A 21,077-nucleotide genomic window follows, 5' to 3' on the forward strand; every position below is an offset into this window, starting at 1 on the left:
CGCCTTCATTTGCAGAACTCACACAAGAGAAAAAGAGTAGTAAGTGTTTAGTGTGCAGCTAATTTCTTTTGGTGCATTCTATTTCGTTTTTGATCTGCATTATAAAGCCCACCTAACAAACACAGTCATTCTCAGAATATTGAATAACAATTAAAGTGCTTGTTTGCTCACATTTATCAATTGAGTACATTAGTGGATGTAGTTTAGATGGGATGACTGTTTAATTTTGAGTTTACAAACACCTGGGGGGTTTTATAAGCAACTAATTTCTTATAATTTCTTACTCCTTTTTCTCAGGAATGGTATTTCTGGGACATGCATAGAGAAAGTGAGATCATGGGTAGATCTATGGCAGGAGGGAAAAATCCAAATCAGTTAATGAAGTGAAAAATAAATTTTGACCCTTAGCTCAACTCATTCAATAAAAATGTACTGAGCACCCAGCATGCTACGTAAGTCTCAATCCCTGGAACTTTTGAAGCTAAATAAAAACATGGTATCTTGTCAAGAAGTCCTAAACTCATTGGAGGTTAAGGCAGGTGAAAACATATTTGCAGCATATGTGTGAAATATTGTAGAAGCAAGCACTGAGGAGGAAGTAATTGTTTCAAAGGATGACACTTTTGATAAATTTTGTAAGATCAATAGGAATTTTTCAGGCATAAAAGGGGATTAAAGGGAATTCCAGTCTGAGGAATTTTGAGAATACATGCAACTGGCATCTCATTCAGTGAATCTGGAATACAGGATTCCAAAAGGAGAGTAGGGAAGATATATTTAGAGTATAGGTTATAGTCAGACTGTGAAAAGGGGGCAAATTGAATCTGTGGTTTTCACTTTTTTTCATATTATACTTTGTGTGTGTGTTTGAGTAAGAGGTGATGAGGTCCTGAATTTCTAAAGCAGAAGCAGTAGTGAGAGTGGAGCAGAGTGATTCTAGATTCATATTGCTATTCAAGTGGGTATATTGCATGTGAGAGTAAATGAATTTTAAAAATGACTTTGCATGTGTTAAGTAATGCAGAAGCACGGGCAAATTTTATTAAAATACCAATAGAAACCAAGAGGACACAGGGAGAGAGAAGTGAGCCTATGACAAACTCTGAAGAACTCCAACGTAAAAAAACCAGGTCAGGTAAACAACAGGTAGGGCAGTCCAGGAAAAACATAGTATGTCAGAAATGAAACACTGCTCTTAACCTTCTTTCTAAATTTTATAATATTTCTTTCAATGTCTATGTTATTTCAAACACATTAACATATCATCATCAATTAACATCTAAAAGTCCCTCTGTACAAAATGTGTTGTTAAAGACACAAAGGCACAAGGCACAAGTTCTGAAGAGAGAAGAGTGAACGACTCCCAAGATTTTATAATGGAATGACTAGAAGACTAGAGATACTGGCAGAAATACAGATGTTGAAAGAAGAATTTCAGTTTTCATTCACTGTTTGGAAATTTGACTCATTCAATGTAAACAAATGGTTTCTTAAAGAATTTCTCAGAATTCCTGGTAGTTAGCAAGGAGTAACTACTCTCTTGTGAGGTGGACCTGCCTCCAATGCCCCGGCTCGGTTCGAAACTACTCTGTCGAGCAGAAGTTTCATGACCACGGCAGAACAAACCTATCCAGGACACTGTATTTTGTCTGGGGGGTCAGGGAGGCCGCTGTTCCCTCTAGTGGAGAAAGCGCAAGACCTCTGTCCCTCGTGCCTTTTATTGAGAAGGGTACGCATGGGAGATACAAGGTCAAAATTCATAAATTATCACTAACTTTCAGGCGCCTGGATTACAGTTGAAAATAACAGATTACAAGTATCAATGTAGAGGGCATGGTGACCAGTCTGTGTCAGGGTCTATCAAATATCTTGACGCCACACTGGCATTAGGTGCAAGGTTTCATACATTCCTTGCTAGAGATTGTTTATACTTGACTAAGAGATAAGAAAAGCAGAGCAAGTTTTAAAGCATAATAAGCATTCTTTAAATTCAATTCCCATGGAAACCCTCTGAATGGTTTTTGGTTATTTCTCCTGCGCAGCCTTCCAGAGTGCTATTGAGACTTAAAGATGAGCCATGGGGGGTTGGGGGGGCGCGAGGCGGGGGCAAGTCAGGTTCACAGTTGGAGTTACAATTCCCTAAACCACAAGGAACAGTTCCCCACACTCTTGATTTTTGAAAAATAAACTTCTTGCAGAAGTGATGAAAGCCAATCTTATTCCACTTTTTTGAACTCAGGAAGAATTTGAAAAGAACTTAAAATTTCAAGGTTTAAAACTTCTGTCAATTGGTGCAATGAGCCCCAAATTGGAGGTTGTATCCAGTTCATGTGGCTCCTTGTGGGACTCTAGTTCGCAGCAGCCATTCATGAAAATAAGACTAGGAATGAGCTTTTTGGTAAGAAAAGCAATTCTGAAAAATATGTAAACAGAACCAAGGAAATTCCATGCAAATACCTTTCAAAGTGAACAGGCACAAACTCTTAGAAGTTCTTTAGAAAGATCAGTGTTGTGTTCCAGCCAGTAGCTCCTTGCACACCACAGACTACTGGTAAAGAGCGGAGGAATAGTTTCTCCTGTGGAAGTAAAACAGAAGAGAGTCATCAGGTTATGATCTTAATAGTTGTAGAGATTCCATGAACTCCGTTTCTTTTAAGAACTTGGTGTGCGTGTGGAAACACAGTCAGGCATCCATTAATCCTTGTTGACAGATGGATGACACTGAGCCCTGAAGGAAGCCCCCCAGCCTGACAAACAAATGAGTTCAGGAACATAGTAGGAAGAAAAATCTCAGACGAATGAGTCATTTGTTATAGCCCCGAAGCAAAGATGAATCAAGAAAGATCAAACAAGACATTTCCCCCAGTTTTACCCCAAGAAAGCTTCCAAGTTAGTTGTTTCTCTGAATCACCACATGAAACCATTGAGGGGATGGGGTCCTTAGCTTTTGTAGTTAAGGAGGTGTTTTCAATACTGATGGTAACTTCCAACTCTTACCTCATCATATTAAAAAAAATTGGATTACTGCGGTCTCTAACCATATTAATAAGTATTTATGAAGCACCCGTGGAGAGAAAATAGCAGTGGGTTTATAATCATGTTTGAATTTAATACTCAATCTGCCTTGTACTAGGTGGGAAAATTTGAGCTTTAGGGTCCTCATCTGTAAATGAAGATAACAATACATGTTTCAACTGTATGTTGCAAGAATTAAGTAAAATAATATATCACAAACTTTCCTGGACAGAGTAAGCACCTAATAAATGCTAAAAACAAACAATTCATTAAAGAGATATTTGTAGATGACATGGTATTGGTCAGGCTGTCCAGAAAACTTCCAAGTCAATTAAGTACTTTTGTAAAGAATCTTTTTATAATTCTCATAACATCACTATCTATATATTTAAATTTTAAGATTTTCCTCATTGCCAGGTAAAGATTTTATTTAAAAAGAGAAGCAGAGATAAATTTTAAGTTGAAGTCAGTCTGCATGTGTACTTTGATAAAACCAGAATCTGAAATGCAAATCACCCCCAGGTAGGCCAGCTCCTTGAATGGCTGCCGATAACTAGAGTCCCACAAGGAACCACATGAACTGGATACAACCTCCAACTGACAGAGGTTTTTCTGTGTCATCCCACAGCTCTCATCCTCTTCAAGGGCTTGCTGTTCTAAGGAAAATTAAAATGCAATATACCTATCCTTTCCTAGAACTAGGGGATGATTTCTCTCACAAATATTAGTACTTACAATAGGCATGCAAATGGATGTCTTCTAAAAATATGTTATCTTTCCTATAATTTAAGGATGCATATACAAAAAGACCCTTTATGATGAATAGTTATGACATTCAGCCACAATAGGGTAGGCCTTTTAGAGTTCATTGTTTCACCTAGAAATAAACATTGTGCCCCACCATGACTTTGAACATGGTATTAAAATTAGAAAAAGATTATTTTCTCAAATTTATGTAAAAGAATGGAGAAGAACCCAGTGGGCTTTGTGGGAAGATATGTCTGCTTGCTTCCCTTAATTTGGATTTCTTTCACTTAGATATAATAAGTTTAAGGAAAATTTACTGTCACAACCAATTAGTTTTACTCTTCCCTTTTATTTTCAGTATTCCAAAATACCAGCTGGTCTCCCCAAAGCATAAAGAGGCAAAGCTATAAAATAAGCAAGTGTCTCTGTGTGGTAGGTGAGGAAGATGAAGGTCATGGTCCTTTCTCATATCTAAGTAAACCCAGTGGGCCATGTATCTGCAGCTCCTAAAAATGTCCAGAAACTCTTAGTCACAGATGTACTCAATTAGTCCCTCAAGCCCAGCACTAAAGAGGACCATTTGCCTTAGCATGAGACACACACGAACGCTAAAACTTCCTCTCTGTCTCTACTTGCCATCTTCTTGCCTCAAAAACTGAGTGCGGGAAGGCAAAGTTAAGGCAATGAAAGAAATAGTTAATTACTGTTTTTGTTTTTTTTTTTTTCCAACATAGAATGGGCATCTGAAGTTCTCTTTCTCTGTAACTTTACACAAGGTTGATCCTGGTGGTAGTCTGTTGTCTTCCACAAAGCTGGGGCTATCCATCTAAGAATGCTCTGTCAAACAGCTACATCCAAAGCCAAATGCAAAAATGATCTAGTTCGCTCTGGTTGTTTGTGAATTAATCACAAGTAAGGAGGTGGCATGTTATTCGTTAAAGATTTTGTAAAAATAGAGAAAAAAATAAATCCATGAAACCCATTAAATGTATGTTGCACATTTTATAGAATAGGATCCAAATACTGAGGTCTGGGTTTCTTCTGTTTGTTTCTTTTGTTTTGTTTCATTTCCCTCAGACCCAGTATATTCTCACTAAATATTCACTAAAAAGGTATTTTTAAATGAACAAACTAAATTTTGTATTCAGAGTCACAATTATTATATATCTTTACTATGCATTTTAAACATTTTAAATTCAATACTCACCAATACCCTGCTATTTAAGTATTATGCTCTTCGTTTTACAGATAATGCAATGAAGGCCCCAAGAGAATAAGTAGAGAATAAGTATCTTGTGAGAGGTCACACACTCAAGTGAGGGCAATAGAAATTAAATAAAATTCTTCCTAACCTCAAATCTCATGCTCTTGTGAAGCATCACTTTGCATTTCCAAAGAAGTAGGTGAGCCAGTTTCAAAAGTCCTTATAATTATAGTCTCATCTTGCCTCCAAATAATGTTACTTGAGCATGTGTGAGCATGTGCTTGTTGGCCAATAGGCAGTTGGAAGTTACTTTTACATTTTCCAGCACTCTACTGGAAATGCTTGCTCCTTTTTCAAAGAAGAATGCATCCTGGCAATCTAGCATTTTCTGAGAGGGAAAAGGCCAGAGTCAACAGTCGGGAATGAATACAACTGCTGCTATAAGCTGCCAGCAAACCAAATAAAAACCTATTTTATTTGGCATATGGGTCCATAATTGCCAAACAACTAGGAGCAACAAGATTAGTGGGTTTCACCAGATCGAAAACCCATCAAAGCCACTATCACTTATATGATAAAACTTTTAATATATATGTATAAAATAATATCAACTTTGATTATCATAAATAAGGGGAAGTGTAACAAATATGTTTGCAAATTTCATGGCTCAACGCTTGTTATTCTTAAATACATATGGTTTGCTTAGAAGCATAGACTCATGGCCATAGTAGGAACCTAAGGATTTAGAACATTGAACCCTATCATTTTACAGAAGGAAAATCCACATCCGTGACAAGTAAAATAGCCAAAGATCACACCAACTTCAGAGCCACATCTTGAGTCCAAATATTCTCTTTTGCCCAAAGTTATACAACTAGCTATTGGAATTGGAAGTAGGTCTTAAGCCTTTTTTTTCTTCTTAATTCTTAATATAACTTAACATTTTGCTATCTCAAAGAGGCATAAGGAGAAAAAAATCAAAAGCAAAATAAACAAACTGGTACATACACAAACAATATGATAAAACAGGTATCCAAAGACAAAAACAAAAATGTTTTTAAAAATTGCTATATAACAGCTTTCAACATTGAATGTGTATCTTCAAATCCCCCCATGCTGTTTTCCCATAAGATTTAGGTTCTTCAATCACAAATTCTTCTATCACAATGATTTCAAAAACCCTCATGGTTTGGAAAGTCTCATTTGTATTTCAGGGTCTGTGCAACAGACCATAGTCTTAAAAATCTCTATTTCCCAATTTCTATTATAAACATCAGTGGCAAGAAATAATCCTCATGAAGGTTTGGCTAAAAGTTAGGAAAGCTACTTATTCCAATTGCTCTTACTTTAGCAAGATTGACTCCTAAGCATCTGATCAGAGTTTCGGACCTCCTCCTCAGGAAAGAAAAATTAACATATACTCATACATACAATACTTTATACATAATCTCAGGAGCATTATTAAGCCACTAAAATCTCTCTCTGGGTGAGTTGAGCCCATATGTTGAGAACTTCTGTTTTTGGCTTGTTTAAGATTTTATTATAGAGAATTTCAAACACACCCAAGAGTAAACAAGAATAGACAGAGTAATATAATGAACCTCCTTGTATACATTACCCAACACCAACAACCGTTTGTCCCAGGCCAGTTCTGCACTGCTTCTATCTTAATTTGTCCTTAAATCAAGATAGACCATCAGATACATCTAAGATATATCACTGGCCCCTGAACTGTTTTCACCAAATTACCCTTAGGCACAATTATAACTTTGAAATGTCTTGATGAATACTTGAAGTGAGCGCTAGAAAACTTTTGCTTTTGTGTCCCTTATAAATTCTTGTTGAGGAAGTTATCCGCTCCATAGCACCCAACCCCTCCCAGGGCGCATTACAGGGACATCTGCACTTCTCTAAACAATTTCTTTGGGATTATTTTATGAATACTATGAATCCTGTAAGTGATCATTTCCATTAAAGTTTTTTGTTGGTAGTTAAAAAAAAAAAAAAAAGAACACTGTACCTCAAAAGTCAAATCCATATCACCCTCTGATTTCTCTTTTGTTTTCCAGAAATTCTTAAACCCAGTTGAGGTAAATAACCATGACTTCATTTTGTCAAAGGCAGGTAGTTAAAGCTTGTAATAATTGGTATAAAGTTGAAAACTGTCTCAGAGTTCTTCCCAAGAGACCTAGTTGAAGCAAACCCCACTAATTTTCTGAAAAGACACCTCTTTTAATTTTTAATAAGCATTAAAGAACTCATTAAAATATTTTTATATATAGCTGAAAGGAAAATTTAACATTAACCTTACTTAATTACAAGATTTTTATTATGAATTCCATGCCAGCTTCCAAGAAAGTAAATAAAGCTTTTTTACTTTGTAAGTTTGTACACTTCACACCTTGACTCTATTCTATAATTTCAGTGGATAACATGTAGACAGGTTAGAAAATTAGGTGGGAATAATCTTGGGAGGAAATCATACAAGAGATAAAACACAGATAAGAAGAAACACTACAAGATGAAAATTCCAGAGATTAATTAACCAATAAAAATTCTAAGATTGTTTTGTGTTAGACATTTGGTAAAATCCCCATAGCCAAGATAAATATTTTAGCATTAGTTTTTGCCTCAGTGGCTTCCATTTTTAAGTGTTAAGTTCTGCATGAAAATTGGAGTGCATGGTTTTTTAAAAATATCTTTGTCTGAAAATTCATCTAAGCATCACGTTTCAATATCTCAAAGGAAAAAAGAACACTCTCTCCTTTAACCTTTGTTTCATCATTTCTGCCACAAATTGATGAAAATAAGTACCATTTTCTCTCCTCATCCTCAACAATTGAGTGGGGAAACAGATTCAGTTAAATAATTTGCTGAAGGTGCACCTTTAAATGATTGGCTCAGAATTCCCAACTGGTTATGCTAAATCCAAAAACAAAGCTCTTAACCTCTATTTTACTATTTTTTCAGTCTAAATTCTTATAACTGAATCAATTTATAAAAAGACAACCTCAAAATAGGCCTTCCTCTACCAACAAATATGGTCAGAAATACCAACCTTATATAGACCAAGCCACAGTAGTATATTAAATTACTTAGCTTGTTTTTCTTTATGTAATAATCATATATGCTTAAAGTCCAGAACTTAGACTAAATACAACCATAAATATCTGTATACTCCATCAAAAATAGTTTCTAGTTTTATACATTCTAATGCTGCAGCTATCGTGAGTAGTTCTCAGTGATCACTTATAAAAACTAATCCTGTACTCTGAATAATTTACAGAAATATTCTTCCAGTCTTCAGTAATTAAATAAATAAATTGCTTTTCTTATCTTGATTATCCTCAAGCAATTGAGAAAAGCAAGTTAGAGAGGTTGTGAATAATGCAGGTGAGTAATTGCATGAAACACTTTCCTAATTACCACGAAACACATTTTCTGAAGTTGTAGACAGAAGTGTTCTTGTGACACCCTTCTTGGCAAAAAGCTTACTATGGTCAAGAAATGGGAGAGATTCGAATTATTCTCTTGCTTTTGGTGACTCTCAGTGTACATTTGCACTTTTTAGTTAAAATATGTGCTTTCTTTTCCCAGAATCCCTCTTTTGCTCCCAAATCTACATAGCCCTTTTATTGTGGAAAGTACTGTAGAAAATACCTAAGATCAGAATAAACATTGACATCTTAAGTGACCCTACCTCCTTGGCCACAGGAATTGGTTGAGAAATAGGAACCTGTTCCAAGCCAGTTTCATCACAGAAGTCCATTAATTCAGCCATAGTAGTTGGTTGGGGTAGAGGGGGTGACCCAGACTTTATAAATCAGAATCTTTCCTTGATAGTTTTCCCACTGAAGTTGGGGTAAAAGATATCATCTCTTTGATCTTGAGAATATAGGATTGTGAGCTTGGTGTTCATATGAAGCAATATGCAAAGGAAGAAGTAATGAAAATCAGAAACATGGAAGACACAGTTGTTCAGTTAACTTTCTCTGGTTTATCCCAAAGCAATGCATCATCTTTTTCTTCAACTGGGTTCCTGTCACTAAAAGCAAAGATTTCCACTACCATGCCATAGAGGAGATAACACTTGAGCTAGAATACCAAAGAAAAATTCCCTGTGCCCAGTGTTGATAGGTGAAAAGAAATTCAGGAATGTTTGTAATCTAAGAGGACATAATGAGGAAACAGTAAGCAGACATGTATGTCTCAAATGTAATTTATGTACAGGGACACCTGCTCTAGCTATTGTTTCACTTTGGTTTTTATCCAACTACTTTTCAAAGAGGAGTTGGATAAAAACAATGTTGATAACAGGAGAAAAACTTCAAATATAGTATGAATTTCTACATTTACGGGAGTTTACTATTAGCCATGCATTTACTGAAGTAACCTACATGAAGCATCTATTTTTAAACTCTGACAAGCAGAGCCCCACATTTGCATGGATGGTGCGCTTTGGTGAAGTACTGGTGCCTGCATGGACAGAGAGGAGGCAAAAATCTGGTTGCTTCCTGCCCCAGACCGACCTTTGAATAAAGCATTCCTTCTCCCTCCTAGCTTAGTAACGGGGTTCCATATACAATTGCTTCTGAAGAGGGTTATGCTGCCATAATATATATAAGAACCATTGATGTTCAGCTTCTCAATTCTCACAAAGCTAAGGGGTATATTTATATCATTATCTCCATTTTATTGTTGAAGGAACTAAGGCATAAAAATCTGCTCAATATTACCTAGACAGTAGAAGGCAGAGACAGGATTTGAACTTTACTTTCTTTGGCCCCAGAGCCCCATGATACTATTCCCAGTTAACTCTTACACTCTTACTATGGCAGCCTGCCTACTGATCCTCATGTTTTTCCATTTGTTTTGTTGAAAGCTAAACAGCCAAAAATCCAAGTGCACACCTGTAGTCTGACAGGTAGTCAAAATACCTGCAATTAACCTGATGCAGCAAGGAAATAAACTCCAGAGCAGTCATGAGACACTACTCAAGTGGAAAGGAAAAGCATCTTCCGTAGGGCTTGAGTTCCTGCTGAAGAATTCAAAGGAGTGTCTACGGGAAGAAGTGGCCAGTTCTGTTTCCGAGGTGGGGATAGGAGAAACAGGGATTAACTAAGGCTGGTGGCCATCAGGAAGGGAGGGCAGTTTAGCAATTGAGTATTCCCAGCAATAGACGGGAAGAGAAGAACACGTCCAGGGCATCACAAATAATAACAGCACTAGCCACTCAAGGAAAGGGTCAGTAGGGCATTTTACACCTGCCATGTGACCTTGGAAGTGTCTTGAGTGAAGGTGGCTTTATCCATCTCTGCCATACTAACCTGAGTAAAAAAAGGCAGCTTTGTTCTTTTTCCATCAAGGTGACTTTTACTTTCAGCTACAGACAACTTTTATTCTTTCACGTCCTTGAACTTGCTGCTCTCCCAGCAGAAGTTTTATTGGACTCAAGAATTGTCAATAGCAAACATCCACTGATATGTACTTAATATACCTAATATATAGCAAGCATACCCCTAGGCAGCTGGTAATCAGTCATGTCCTAAAAACACTTTCTTCCTTCCGCCTAGGGCCAATTATATACTTTGAAAGAATCCAAAGTAACATCTTGCCAAGATAAGGTGGAGGCCTCCTGGGCTGAACAGTAAAATAAATGCCTTTCTAAAGTTATGGATTTTTAATATTATCTCTGCTGGGGTGGGGGCAACCACTATTTCCTGAGGAAAAGCATTAATAGGCATGGGTAACTCATTCATTGCCCCAGGCCCATGGAGTTAGATTAGGCAATAGACAGAATATAAAATGTTAAAAAGTAAATCAGGTTTTCCATTGCAGGTCTCACACTGGGTTCCCTTGCCTTCTTCCTTAATCCTCTTCTTCCATCCTTTAGCTTTCTCTCTCACCTTGTGCTCCATAATTAGAAAAGGTTCAGGGCATACAGCCGGAAGAATTGTTCATATTATAACAGAGTACTCACTGCATACTGAACTTAGTCTACGCAACTGAAAGTCTGATTTGGATGTATTCCCTGCCCTGAAGTTGTTCACAATCTAGAGATTTTAACAGATGCAAACACAAACAGTGACATGACAAGGATAAAATTCAAGTATCGTGGCATCCATCAGCAAGAGCGAAAAAGTAGGAATTTGGATTGGACCAAATTTAAGCATCAGAAACGATATTTGTATTAAAAAAATACTAGCAGTTTTAATTTATCACAAAACATGCAGAGATTGTTAAACACTGCCAAACTTTTAATTAGATTTTATGTCGCTCCCTGTATCAGGAATCTTTCCTGAGGGAAATAAATCTGGGCAGTTTCGTTTTTAAAAAATCAAGAAACCCAGTGGAAGAAATATAATACCCTAAACTGGCTTTACAGTTGTTCCAAGAGGGAAAAACGATTCACCAGATGTATGATTTTTTTCATGTTTAACATTCAGTAGATATGTAAAAAGTAAAATATATACTTACTACCTACCATGTAAGTACAGATATTGTGTTTGATAACAGTGTTATGATATACATTTTGTTAGACATAAAACTAATATATATTGAAAATACCTCAAGAATATAAGGTTCTCACATATAAAGTGACTTTAAATAGTAATTCAGTTAGGTCTCTAATTTGTATTTGGAATGTGGAAGAGAATTGAAGATGAAGACCACAATTACATAAGCTTGAGCCATTAGAGAAATTAAATATAACACACATAAACATGAAGAGTTTATTTAAAATAAATAAAATATCCTGATGTTGAAGCCACAAATTATAAAATTGTGTTTGGTTTTTGTACTAACACCAAAACTTCAAAATGGCATTCACAATTGACTAAACAACTTTCTGTAGCCGCAGTTTGTACTGCGCCAACCCATATATTCAGGCAAGTACGAGAGCGTGTATGCATTGCGGATATAATCTGTGGTCAAAGGACAGAGCATTGCCAGGACCCTGCAGTCATTCTCAGACAGGAGTTTTCAGGTCACATCATTTAAATTAGATCAAATATTGAAAAACTAACGTTTTTTTTCTTTTATTTTTATGTGTGATTGAGGTTTATTATTTATCACCTTATCAGAATAAAATCATGTGGGCTGTGACATATTTTTAAATATCTATGTAGAAAAGTAAGAGGATAAAGTATTACAATGAAACAAACATTCTTTGAAGCAGCTTAGGTGCTGTGCCTTCCCTCATGTCATTTACTTTCATTCTGTGCCTTTGCCTTGACACATTAAGTGCAGGGTGTATTGTCTTTATACGTGTCTAGAGCTGGTCCCTTTCTACAACTAGCTACATAAAGTGGCAGAGAGGTAGGAAGAGTATGGCTTTCGGAGCCAAGCCAAGCTGGCTCTGCCCTCTCTTACTGGCCTTGACCTTGAACACGTCATTTTGCCTAAATACTGAGTTACATAGTCTCTAAAATCAGGATAATAAAACCCACCATCCTGGGCTGTAGTATTGTCAAAATGTATATAAAGGCCAGTGTGGTGTCTCACGGCTATAGAACAGTAACATAGTCATTATTGTTGTCATTGGTCATGCTAGGAGAGCATCTGCATTAATGAGACTATAAGCAGCTACTTGAGGACTGTTTATATCGCCCTTCCAGTTCTTCTCTCACATTTTGATCTTTACTGTTTTTAGCCCATCACCCATTCCAGCAGTGTGTTCTTTGAAGTTGGTGCCTAGTAGGTGTGGAGAGTGGAAAGGAATAGTATTCATTCTTGGTCCCACTTTTCATACTTTAGGGATCTCAAGAATTCCAGTGTAGGTAGGTTCTACACCCGTTGCTTAACTACATGAAGAATGCTTCTCAATGTAATTATTAGCCTAAGATGTAATATAAGTTCATAGCCTATTACATCATTTTTATGTTTATTTTGATTTTTAAAAATTTTTTTATATTTACCCAAGGAAATGATCATTGATTTTAGAAAGGAAGGGAAGGAGAAAGACAAAGATAAACACTGAGGTTTCAGATGTGAGAGGGAAACATCCATTAGTTGGTTACCTCCCATACAAACCCCAACTGGGGACTGAACCCACAACCTAGGTATGTGCCCTGACTTGGAATCAAACCCACAACATTTTGGTTTATGGGATGATGCTCCAGCCAACTAAGGCACACCAGCCAGGGCACATCATTTTTGTTTTTAATTCACAGCATAATTTCTCAAATTTTTCCTTAAATTTGAATAGATGATTTACAATAATCCAAAATATTTTCTTGAAATCATCGCATATATGTGTCTAAATGTCTTAAAACCATTGAGATATTGGGATATGAAGTTATAAACAATATATTTTAATAGTTATAACTATGATGTCATTATCCCAGATAACATTATTGGTATTTTTACTGTCATCTCTTTATCTTATTTTTTAACATACCACATAGATTTTTTTTTTTACTTATTTATGTATGTTTCTTGATCTGTCACCTTCTCGTAGGAATTTGGGACTGCTAGATCATAGGGAAATATAAACATTTGTGATCTTTATATGAGCATGTTGTATAAACAGATCACACATATGCTCCCACTCAAAGTCCTTCATCAAGTATTTCCTTTTTTCTTAAATGACCTAAGAATAGACAAGCTTTTTTGTTTGTTTGTTTGTCTGTCTGTGTGTCTGTTTGTTTTGTTTTTAAGGAACCACTTGGTTTTCAGGCCTACCTACTCTAGACTTCCCCAAAGCAGGGTAAATGAACAATAGTGATTGTTATCAATGAAATATTATACACGTTTTTGGTTTACTTTGTAGGTACATCTGCCCTATTACCAAGTCTTCTCGGCTTACTGCTGCCTGCCTTTGGCATCCTTGTCCACTTGGAATTCTGAATGTGGTGTGACAGCTGCTGTTCCCGACCCAGCTCACAGGACACCCTTCCTCCCTGCAGTGACTCCAGTTCCTTCCAAATCCTGCGGCTCCATCCTAAGCCAAATAAATTATTCTTTAACAAATGATCCAAGTGATTTACAACACATGTTATGACTGAGGCATTCAGGAACCCCTTCATCCAAAAGAATAAACTTTTAAGTGGATATAAAATAATTTTTAACTCGTTCCAATATGCCTTATACACCACTTAACCTGATTCTGTGACAGTTGCATGAATAAATCCAATGGGACAAGTTAAGTGTTCAGTTCAATTCCATAGGCTGTAGAGTGAAAGTAAAATCACCATACACAGGTGCTTTAAATTTAATAACAAGTTGTGAAATATAATAGAGGTTGAAATGTTGATTGTATGTGGTTAACGTAAGAGTAATACAGTCTCTTGTACTATCCTCTCTGTTTTAGGTCCTGTATATTTTTGAATGGCCCCTATCATTCATGACATTTTTAGTTTTCTTTAAAAAGAATAGTGTGTAACTGAAACAATTTACCATGAATCCCATTACCAAATTATTTTACTGAATGAGATGAAAGATTTTGAATATTAAAAACCAAATTTTAGAACTTATTATCAGGATTCTTATTTTGAAACTATTTTCTAAATATTTGATTTTCAGAATCAGTAATACTTTTAAGTTAGTTTTTTAATAGCAAAGGTAACATACCATATGAAGTTTTTTTTTTTACTTTTGTATTCTACTCTGAAATTATTTTATGCTTTTCTTATCATCAACTTGAAACTTCAGAAATCACAGCTCTTATCTAGAACAGTATCATATTGCTGTATTTATTCATATATGGAATGATGAATGCTTCCATTTTTAATCAGTATGTGACAGTCTTTATACAGCTAGGGATAAATGACCATTAAGTAAATATCAGAATTATGTAATAATATTCTAATATCTTGGGTTTTGTGCTTCATTTTTAAGTATAAACCTATCTTCATTGAAGGTGTGGGATCAAGAAATCACCTGTCGGTTGGAAAAACTACAATATTTCTTTTTTTTTTTTTCTTAATTTAGTTTTAAACTCATTTCCCACTTCAATGCAATACTGAAAACTGGCTAAAAATACCAAATCAATATGTTGCTAATGGTTTTTGGACGAGTATGCAAAAGTGAAAGTCCAGGAGGAGAAAAATCATGTGTTCATCATATGATGTCTCCCAAGCGGCGGTGCTTTAGGCTTTGTAAGTTGTGAAAAGGAAGACGCACGTTTCTTCATCCTTCATGGTGTGCGCGGAAGTGTGTTTGAGTGTGGCCGTGAAAGCAGTCGGGTAACAAGGATGAGCTGGCTGATGAAATAGTGCAATGTCAGATGCTTCAAGAAGTCTAATCCTATTTTATTAGCACAACCTTACGAGCTAATTAGAAATAGAGTATATCTTTTTAGAAAGAATACCTTATAGGTTCATAAAAAAAATATTTACAGGAAGCAAAACAGATCTATTACTACTTTATCCCCCTTTCTTTAATTTGTATAATTTTTGTACTATATATCTATGTGTAAATGTTTAGAGATTTTGTTATGAAAATATCAATATTTCATTAGTTTACACTTAACTCTTTATTATAAAATGAAACTTTAAAATACGTCAAATGGATGATTTCTCATTGAAAGTATGTCAACAGTCTTAAGAGCATTACCAGATTTCATAACATAATTACTTGAAAAAGAAACAAAAATCTCTTCATACTTTAGGGAAATGAATATTCTCTAAGCCCCTGTACAAAAATTTATGTTTTTGTTGTTCTACTTTGGTTTTCCTTTTGCAGTATGACCCATGTTGGGCATTTTTATATAATCAACAACTAAACTTTTTGCCAAATGCATGTTTGCCTTTTATTTTCTAATGGATGGTAAGATGGAGCAAAACTGATTAGATTTTGCATAAAATGATTCTGAAAGGTAAGAAGAAAACAGACTTTGAAAGTTATTTGTTTAATTTCAAATTTATGACAGAGATTAGGTAGATTAAAATATCTCATATACTGACAGTTCATGCTTTTCATCTCCTCATACAGTTGTACAAATTTGACTGGGACCATCAGTTTTAAACTGTTATCAAACTAATATATCATCTGCTTTAAGACGCAAGATTCTTAATTAAACTTTATATAGATATAGTCACATCTGTTGTTTCTTTGTATTTCAGAAAAGGTGATAGTAGTTTTATTTGATACTGATAAATATTGCATTGATTTTTTTAGTTATTTTTTATCATTTTTTTCAATGGAGTAGTATAGGACTGTGCTTTGTCCTTTTTATGAATGAAAAATTATAAAGAAATAAATGTCTTACTGTTATCCAAGAAATAACAATTGTGCTTTTAATTTACCTGAAGTTGAAAATTTATTTTTAGAAGGTTTCATTTCAAGTCTAATAGCATGAGATAAATATTACTTGTTAAGTTTAATGTTTGAAGGGTTCTACAAAAAAATAATAATAATGCACATGAAGATATCCATGAGCTTACACTGATACTTTAGTAAAGGAATTTGCATAAGAGTATGCTAGTCAGGAGTCTGATACAAGTAAAGCCTTCTCTAAGTCCTGAGCAGACTGAACCCTAATTTCTGAATCACAGGGCTGCCTGTGTTTTGCCTTACAATCTTCTATGTTCTCATTGTGATTCCACTTTGGCATTCTGACCTCCCTTCCTGCTTCATGAAGCTTGCTTCCATCCTGGTTTCTGGTTTTCCCTCTTGGACTCTGCCTCCATTTCTTGACCCTAAGTATTAGATTACTTCTACTCTAATATTTTGCTTTTGGTATTTGACCTTGGATTGACCCCAGCTCTAATTCCCCAGGCTTTGGGAGATCAAAGCTTTTTCTGTGAGAGCTTTTTCCATGTTAGTGGTTCTCAAACTTGGTTGCCCATCACAATAACCTGGATAATTTGAAAAAATAAAATAGATTCACTGGGCCTAGTCAGACTTTCAAATAAGAATCTGGGAAGTGAGGGATAAGAATCTGTATCCTTTTAGCTTGTTCAGGAGTGTCTGATGAGGAACCAGGTTTAAGAATCACACAGATTTTCATGATCACTGCAAGTTAATTTATATTTTTAATTGAATCAACAATGTCAACATCAGTGACACATAATTTTAATATCTTTTAAGAAAAACAAATCCATTCTCTTGGCTTGTCTAAAATGTTAATTTTTTCATAACTAATTTCCTTAGTTGTTCTTATCTTTTGGTTCTACATCTTAAGTTTCAAAATGCTATGTACTTTCTATTAAAAATATCCCTTGATTTGTTTGTATCTAAAATCCAAGCAGCAGGCTGAAATGTCCTTCAGAAGAATTCTTTTCTGAAGGAATGCGGATTTCCTTTACTTTCTTTTCTTTGCTCTTCATGTGACTTGGAAAGTTAATTAAATTTTAATACTTAATTTCCTGAGTCTATAATCTTCTGGAGGTTGTTAATAAAATGATTGATGAAAGGTGCCCCCTCCCCAACTTCATCATGTTTTTTTTTTTCCCCAGAATGAAAACATAGTGGTTTTAAATGAGCTGACTTTAAATTAGCTGATGGAAAGCAAGGACTGGCTTCTACATTGTTTATCATATTTTAAAAATTGATTTCACTTTTTAGTTATTGGTCATAAATTTGATACTTGGGATAAATCACATGTATCAATTCCTATGATGCTATCACTATTAGGCTCTAGAATTTAATCAATCTCATCCTAAGGCAAATCTGTGAAGTGAGTGAACTTGATCTTCATCAGCCATGTCTCTTCTCCCTTTGCTCTGGGGGAAGCTGCCTTGAAAGCCATGCAGAGTAACTTCAGACCTTGTATCAGTTTCTAGGGCTGCCACAACCAATGACCACAAACTAAGTGGCTTCAAAACAGAAATCTAGCCCTCACAGTTCTGGAAGCTTGGAAATCAAGGTGTTGGCCAGGTAAGTAAGTTCCTGGTGGAGCCTCCGAGGGAGAACCTGTTCCATCCTCTCTCTTGGCTCCCGCGGTTGCAACAAACCTTGGTATACCTTGGCTTGCAGCTGCCTCTCTTCAACCTCTGCTTTTGTTGTCACGTGGCATTCTCCCTTTCTGTCTTTGTGTTCAAATTTTCTCTGTTTATAAGAGCACCAGTCATTGAATTAGGGCTCATCCTAATCCAAGGTGACCTCATTTTAACTTGATTCCATTCTGTGAAGATGCAAGGACCCTACCTCCAAATAAGGTCATGTTTACAGATTTCAAGTGGATATAAGTCTTGACAGAATATTATTCAACCCTATATACTTCTCCTTTACTCTGTTTAAACCTGTATATGTTTCACTCATACTAATCAGTATGTGATTGAAAAGCTCCTCTAAGCATGCTTTCAGAAAACATTTATGTTGATAACATGAAACAATATAGATGAATTTCAAATGCATTCTGCTAAGTGAAAAGAAGCCCAATTCAAAAGGTGGTGTGATTCTATTTATATGACATGCTAGAAAAAACAAAGCTCTAGGGGACAGAGAACAAGTCAATAGTTACCAGGCAGTAAGAATAAGGGAAGATTTTGACAACAAAGGAACAGCACAAGTGACCTCGGAGGAGTGATGAAACTGGTGTCAATGATGCAAATTTACACACTTGTCAAAACTCATAAAGTGGTGCAGCAGAAAGGTGAGTTTTGCTATGTGTACATTTTTTAACTTATTAACAGTGCAGTTATGCAAAGACCATGAACATTGGACAAACCTGTGATCATATTCTAACTCTGTTATTACCTGTGAGACATTGGGCAAGTAATGTGACATTTGGAGGATTAATTTTCTCTTACATAAATTGAGAAAAATATTCCTCAATCATTTGGAATTCTTTTGCAAGTGACAGATATTCAACTCAATCAAAGAAGCTAAAAAAGGAATTTATTGGCTGAAATCATGGAATCCACAAGATAGACTGACCTTAAGGGCTTAAGTCATATTCTCAGGGAACTGTCTCACCATCTGTTGATTCTGCTTCTCTTTGTGCACGTTTCATTCTCAAACAGGCTGTCTCTTTCTGGCAGGAATCATGTGTGCTGACAGTTCAAAGCCTACATCCTACTGGTAAGTGGTCACGAAGTATAATAAAAGAGATTCCCTTTCTGACCTGGTGTATATACCAAATCTCACTGAAGAATCAGCTTATCCCCAGGAATTTTGTGTACTTAGCTATCTTGGGCCTCCTGGCTAACCTGGATATTTGGAAGGTGGCAAACATACTGCGATAGAAATTCCCACCAGGACTACATGGAGTGGAGAAGGGATGATTCCCCTAAAGAAATATCAGGTGCTATTAACAGAAGGAGGGTGTTGGACAGGCAAAAACATTCCCCACTCCACATATATATATTTTTAATTCTATGAGATGATAGAGTTAAAATGCCTGACACTTAGTAAATTCCTAACAAATCTTAAATTCCCCCTTCTACCATTGCATTTCAATGGATGTATGCATTATACACAGAATTTACTTCTAAAACTCTTAGTTCAGGTATTACATAGCTATCTGTTCACACCTAGCACAGAGCTTAGCATTCACTGTCAACTCAAAATCAGTTCTCAATCAGGTAGAGTCAATCAGTTGAATTGAATATAATATCAGAATGTAAAAAAATAGGAAAAGGTGCCTGTTGGCAGTGAAAGCTTCCTTTTGCTACATTTTAAATGTATACCATTTCCAATAATCAAGGTTGAGGCAAAACCATTGTCAAGAAGTCCCTTCATCATTTCGGAGAAAGAATAATGTGCATATCTATATATAATACAAGTATCCAAGGGACTTTAAAACTTCAGAACTTGGATAAATTAATCCACATAGATAATAATTCTAATTAATCCATGGAAAAGGCATGGCATATTGAAGTGTTGAAATCACACACCATTTTAAGTGAACTCTATTAGTTATTTATTGACACAATAATGTTGCAGAAATACCACCACAAAACCTCAGTGGCATATGACAATAAACATTCATTGCTCATACTGCTGGGTGAGCAGTAGATCAGAAGTGTAGCTTTGCTAATATGAGCTGGGCTTTCTCACATGCTTCAGAGCGGCTGATAATCAGTTGTTAAGAGCTTGCCTTTAGTTGGGGCCTTTAGAGCAACCTGGCTCTGCTCCACTTTTCTCTCATCTTTCCGCAGGTGAGTTCTGGCATGCTCTTATGAGAAGGATAGAGGTGCAAGGAAACAAGTGGAAACATGCATGTACTCTTTCAAGCCTTTGCTTGTCCCAGATCTGCTAATACCTATTGACCAAGTCAAGTCACATTATAAACCCAGAGCCAAGGGCAGCAAAAGTCACCTGCATTTAAGTGGGCACTTTAAAGTTACAAGCAAAGGTGGACATAAGGAGTGTTAAAGAATTGCAGCCAAATGATGCAATCGACCATGGATTCTACCACTAAATTTCACCATTAAGAAAGAAAAAATACTGCTAATTATACTATAACACATATTTGCTTATCATTTATATTTTTATTTTGTATTTATGAAATAGCCATTTGCACAGAGGTTTTTATGACTTGGTATTCTCATGCAAGTACAAAAAGTAAACTACCAGAAAACATATGTGTAATATAGTCTTAAAAATTCTCCACATTTAGAATATCACTTTTCTGAATCATGTTTAAACTATGAATAGTTGATCCTTGTGTTCTGCACAAAATATCATCCTTGGATGATATTGCTATATATACCACTTCTTAAAACAACACTCCACTGTTTATTCTAAGCCATTGATGCTCATTCTGCCAGAAATATCTCATTCTTACCATACATTAACAGAAAGTTATGTTCACTTAAAAAATATGCTTACAAATTCTTTGATAGTCTTTAAAGAGTTGGAAAGTAATTCTCTTCCCCTTGAGATTGTACTGGATCTAGCAACTCACTTCCAGTGAACATAATAAAGCAGAAGTGACAGTGCAGGACTTTGGAAACTAAATAATCAAAAACCAAAGTGGCCTCTCTCTCTCTCCCTCCCTCTCTCTCTCTCTTAAATTGCTCTGGGAGAAGCGAACTGGTGGCCTTGTAGAGATGCCCACATGGTGAGGAACTGAGGATCCCAGCCAACAGCCAAGTGAGTGAACCATCTTGCCAGCATATCCCCTAGCCCCAGTCAAGCCTTCAGATGACTACAGCTCTGGCTGAAAGCTTAACCGCAGTCTCGTGAAAGACCTTGTGCCAGAAACACCCAACCAAATTTCTTC

General features: G+C 35.9%; 1 protein-coding gene across 1 annotated transcript in view; it reads left to right on the forward strand.

Annotated features, from left to right (window-relative positions):
• The window catches only part of CNTN1 (contactin 1), a 133,960-nt gene extending 120,021 nt beyond the window's left edge, over window positions 1-13,939 (forward strand). Inside the window, exon 18 of the mRNA XM_090273022.1 lies at window positions 13,737-13,939. Coding sequence (XP_090129148.1) covers window positions 13,737-13,813 — 77 coding nt within the window. The 3' untranslated portion in view covers window positions 13,814-13,939. The remainder of the gene's footprint in view (window positions 1-13,736) is intronic.
• The last annotated feature ends 7,138 nt before the right edge of the window (window positions 13,940-21,077 follow it).

Source organism: Furipterus horrens, unplaced genomic scaffold (assembly GCF_987537825.1).
Source record: "Furipterus horrens unplaced genomic scaffold, mFurHor1.1.pri manual_scaffold_4, whole genome shotgun sequence".
Lineage (NCBI taxonomy): Eukaryota > Metazoa > Chordata > Mammalia > Chiroptera > Furipteridae > Furipterus > Furipterus horrens.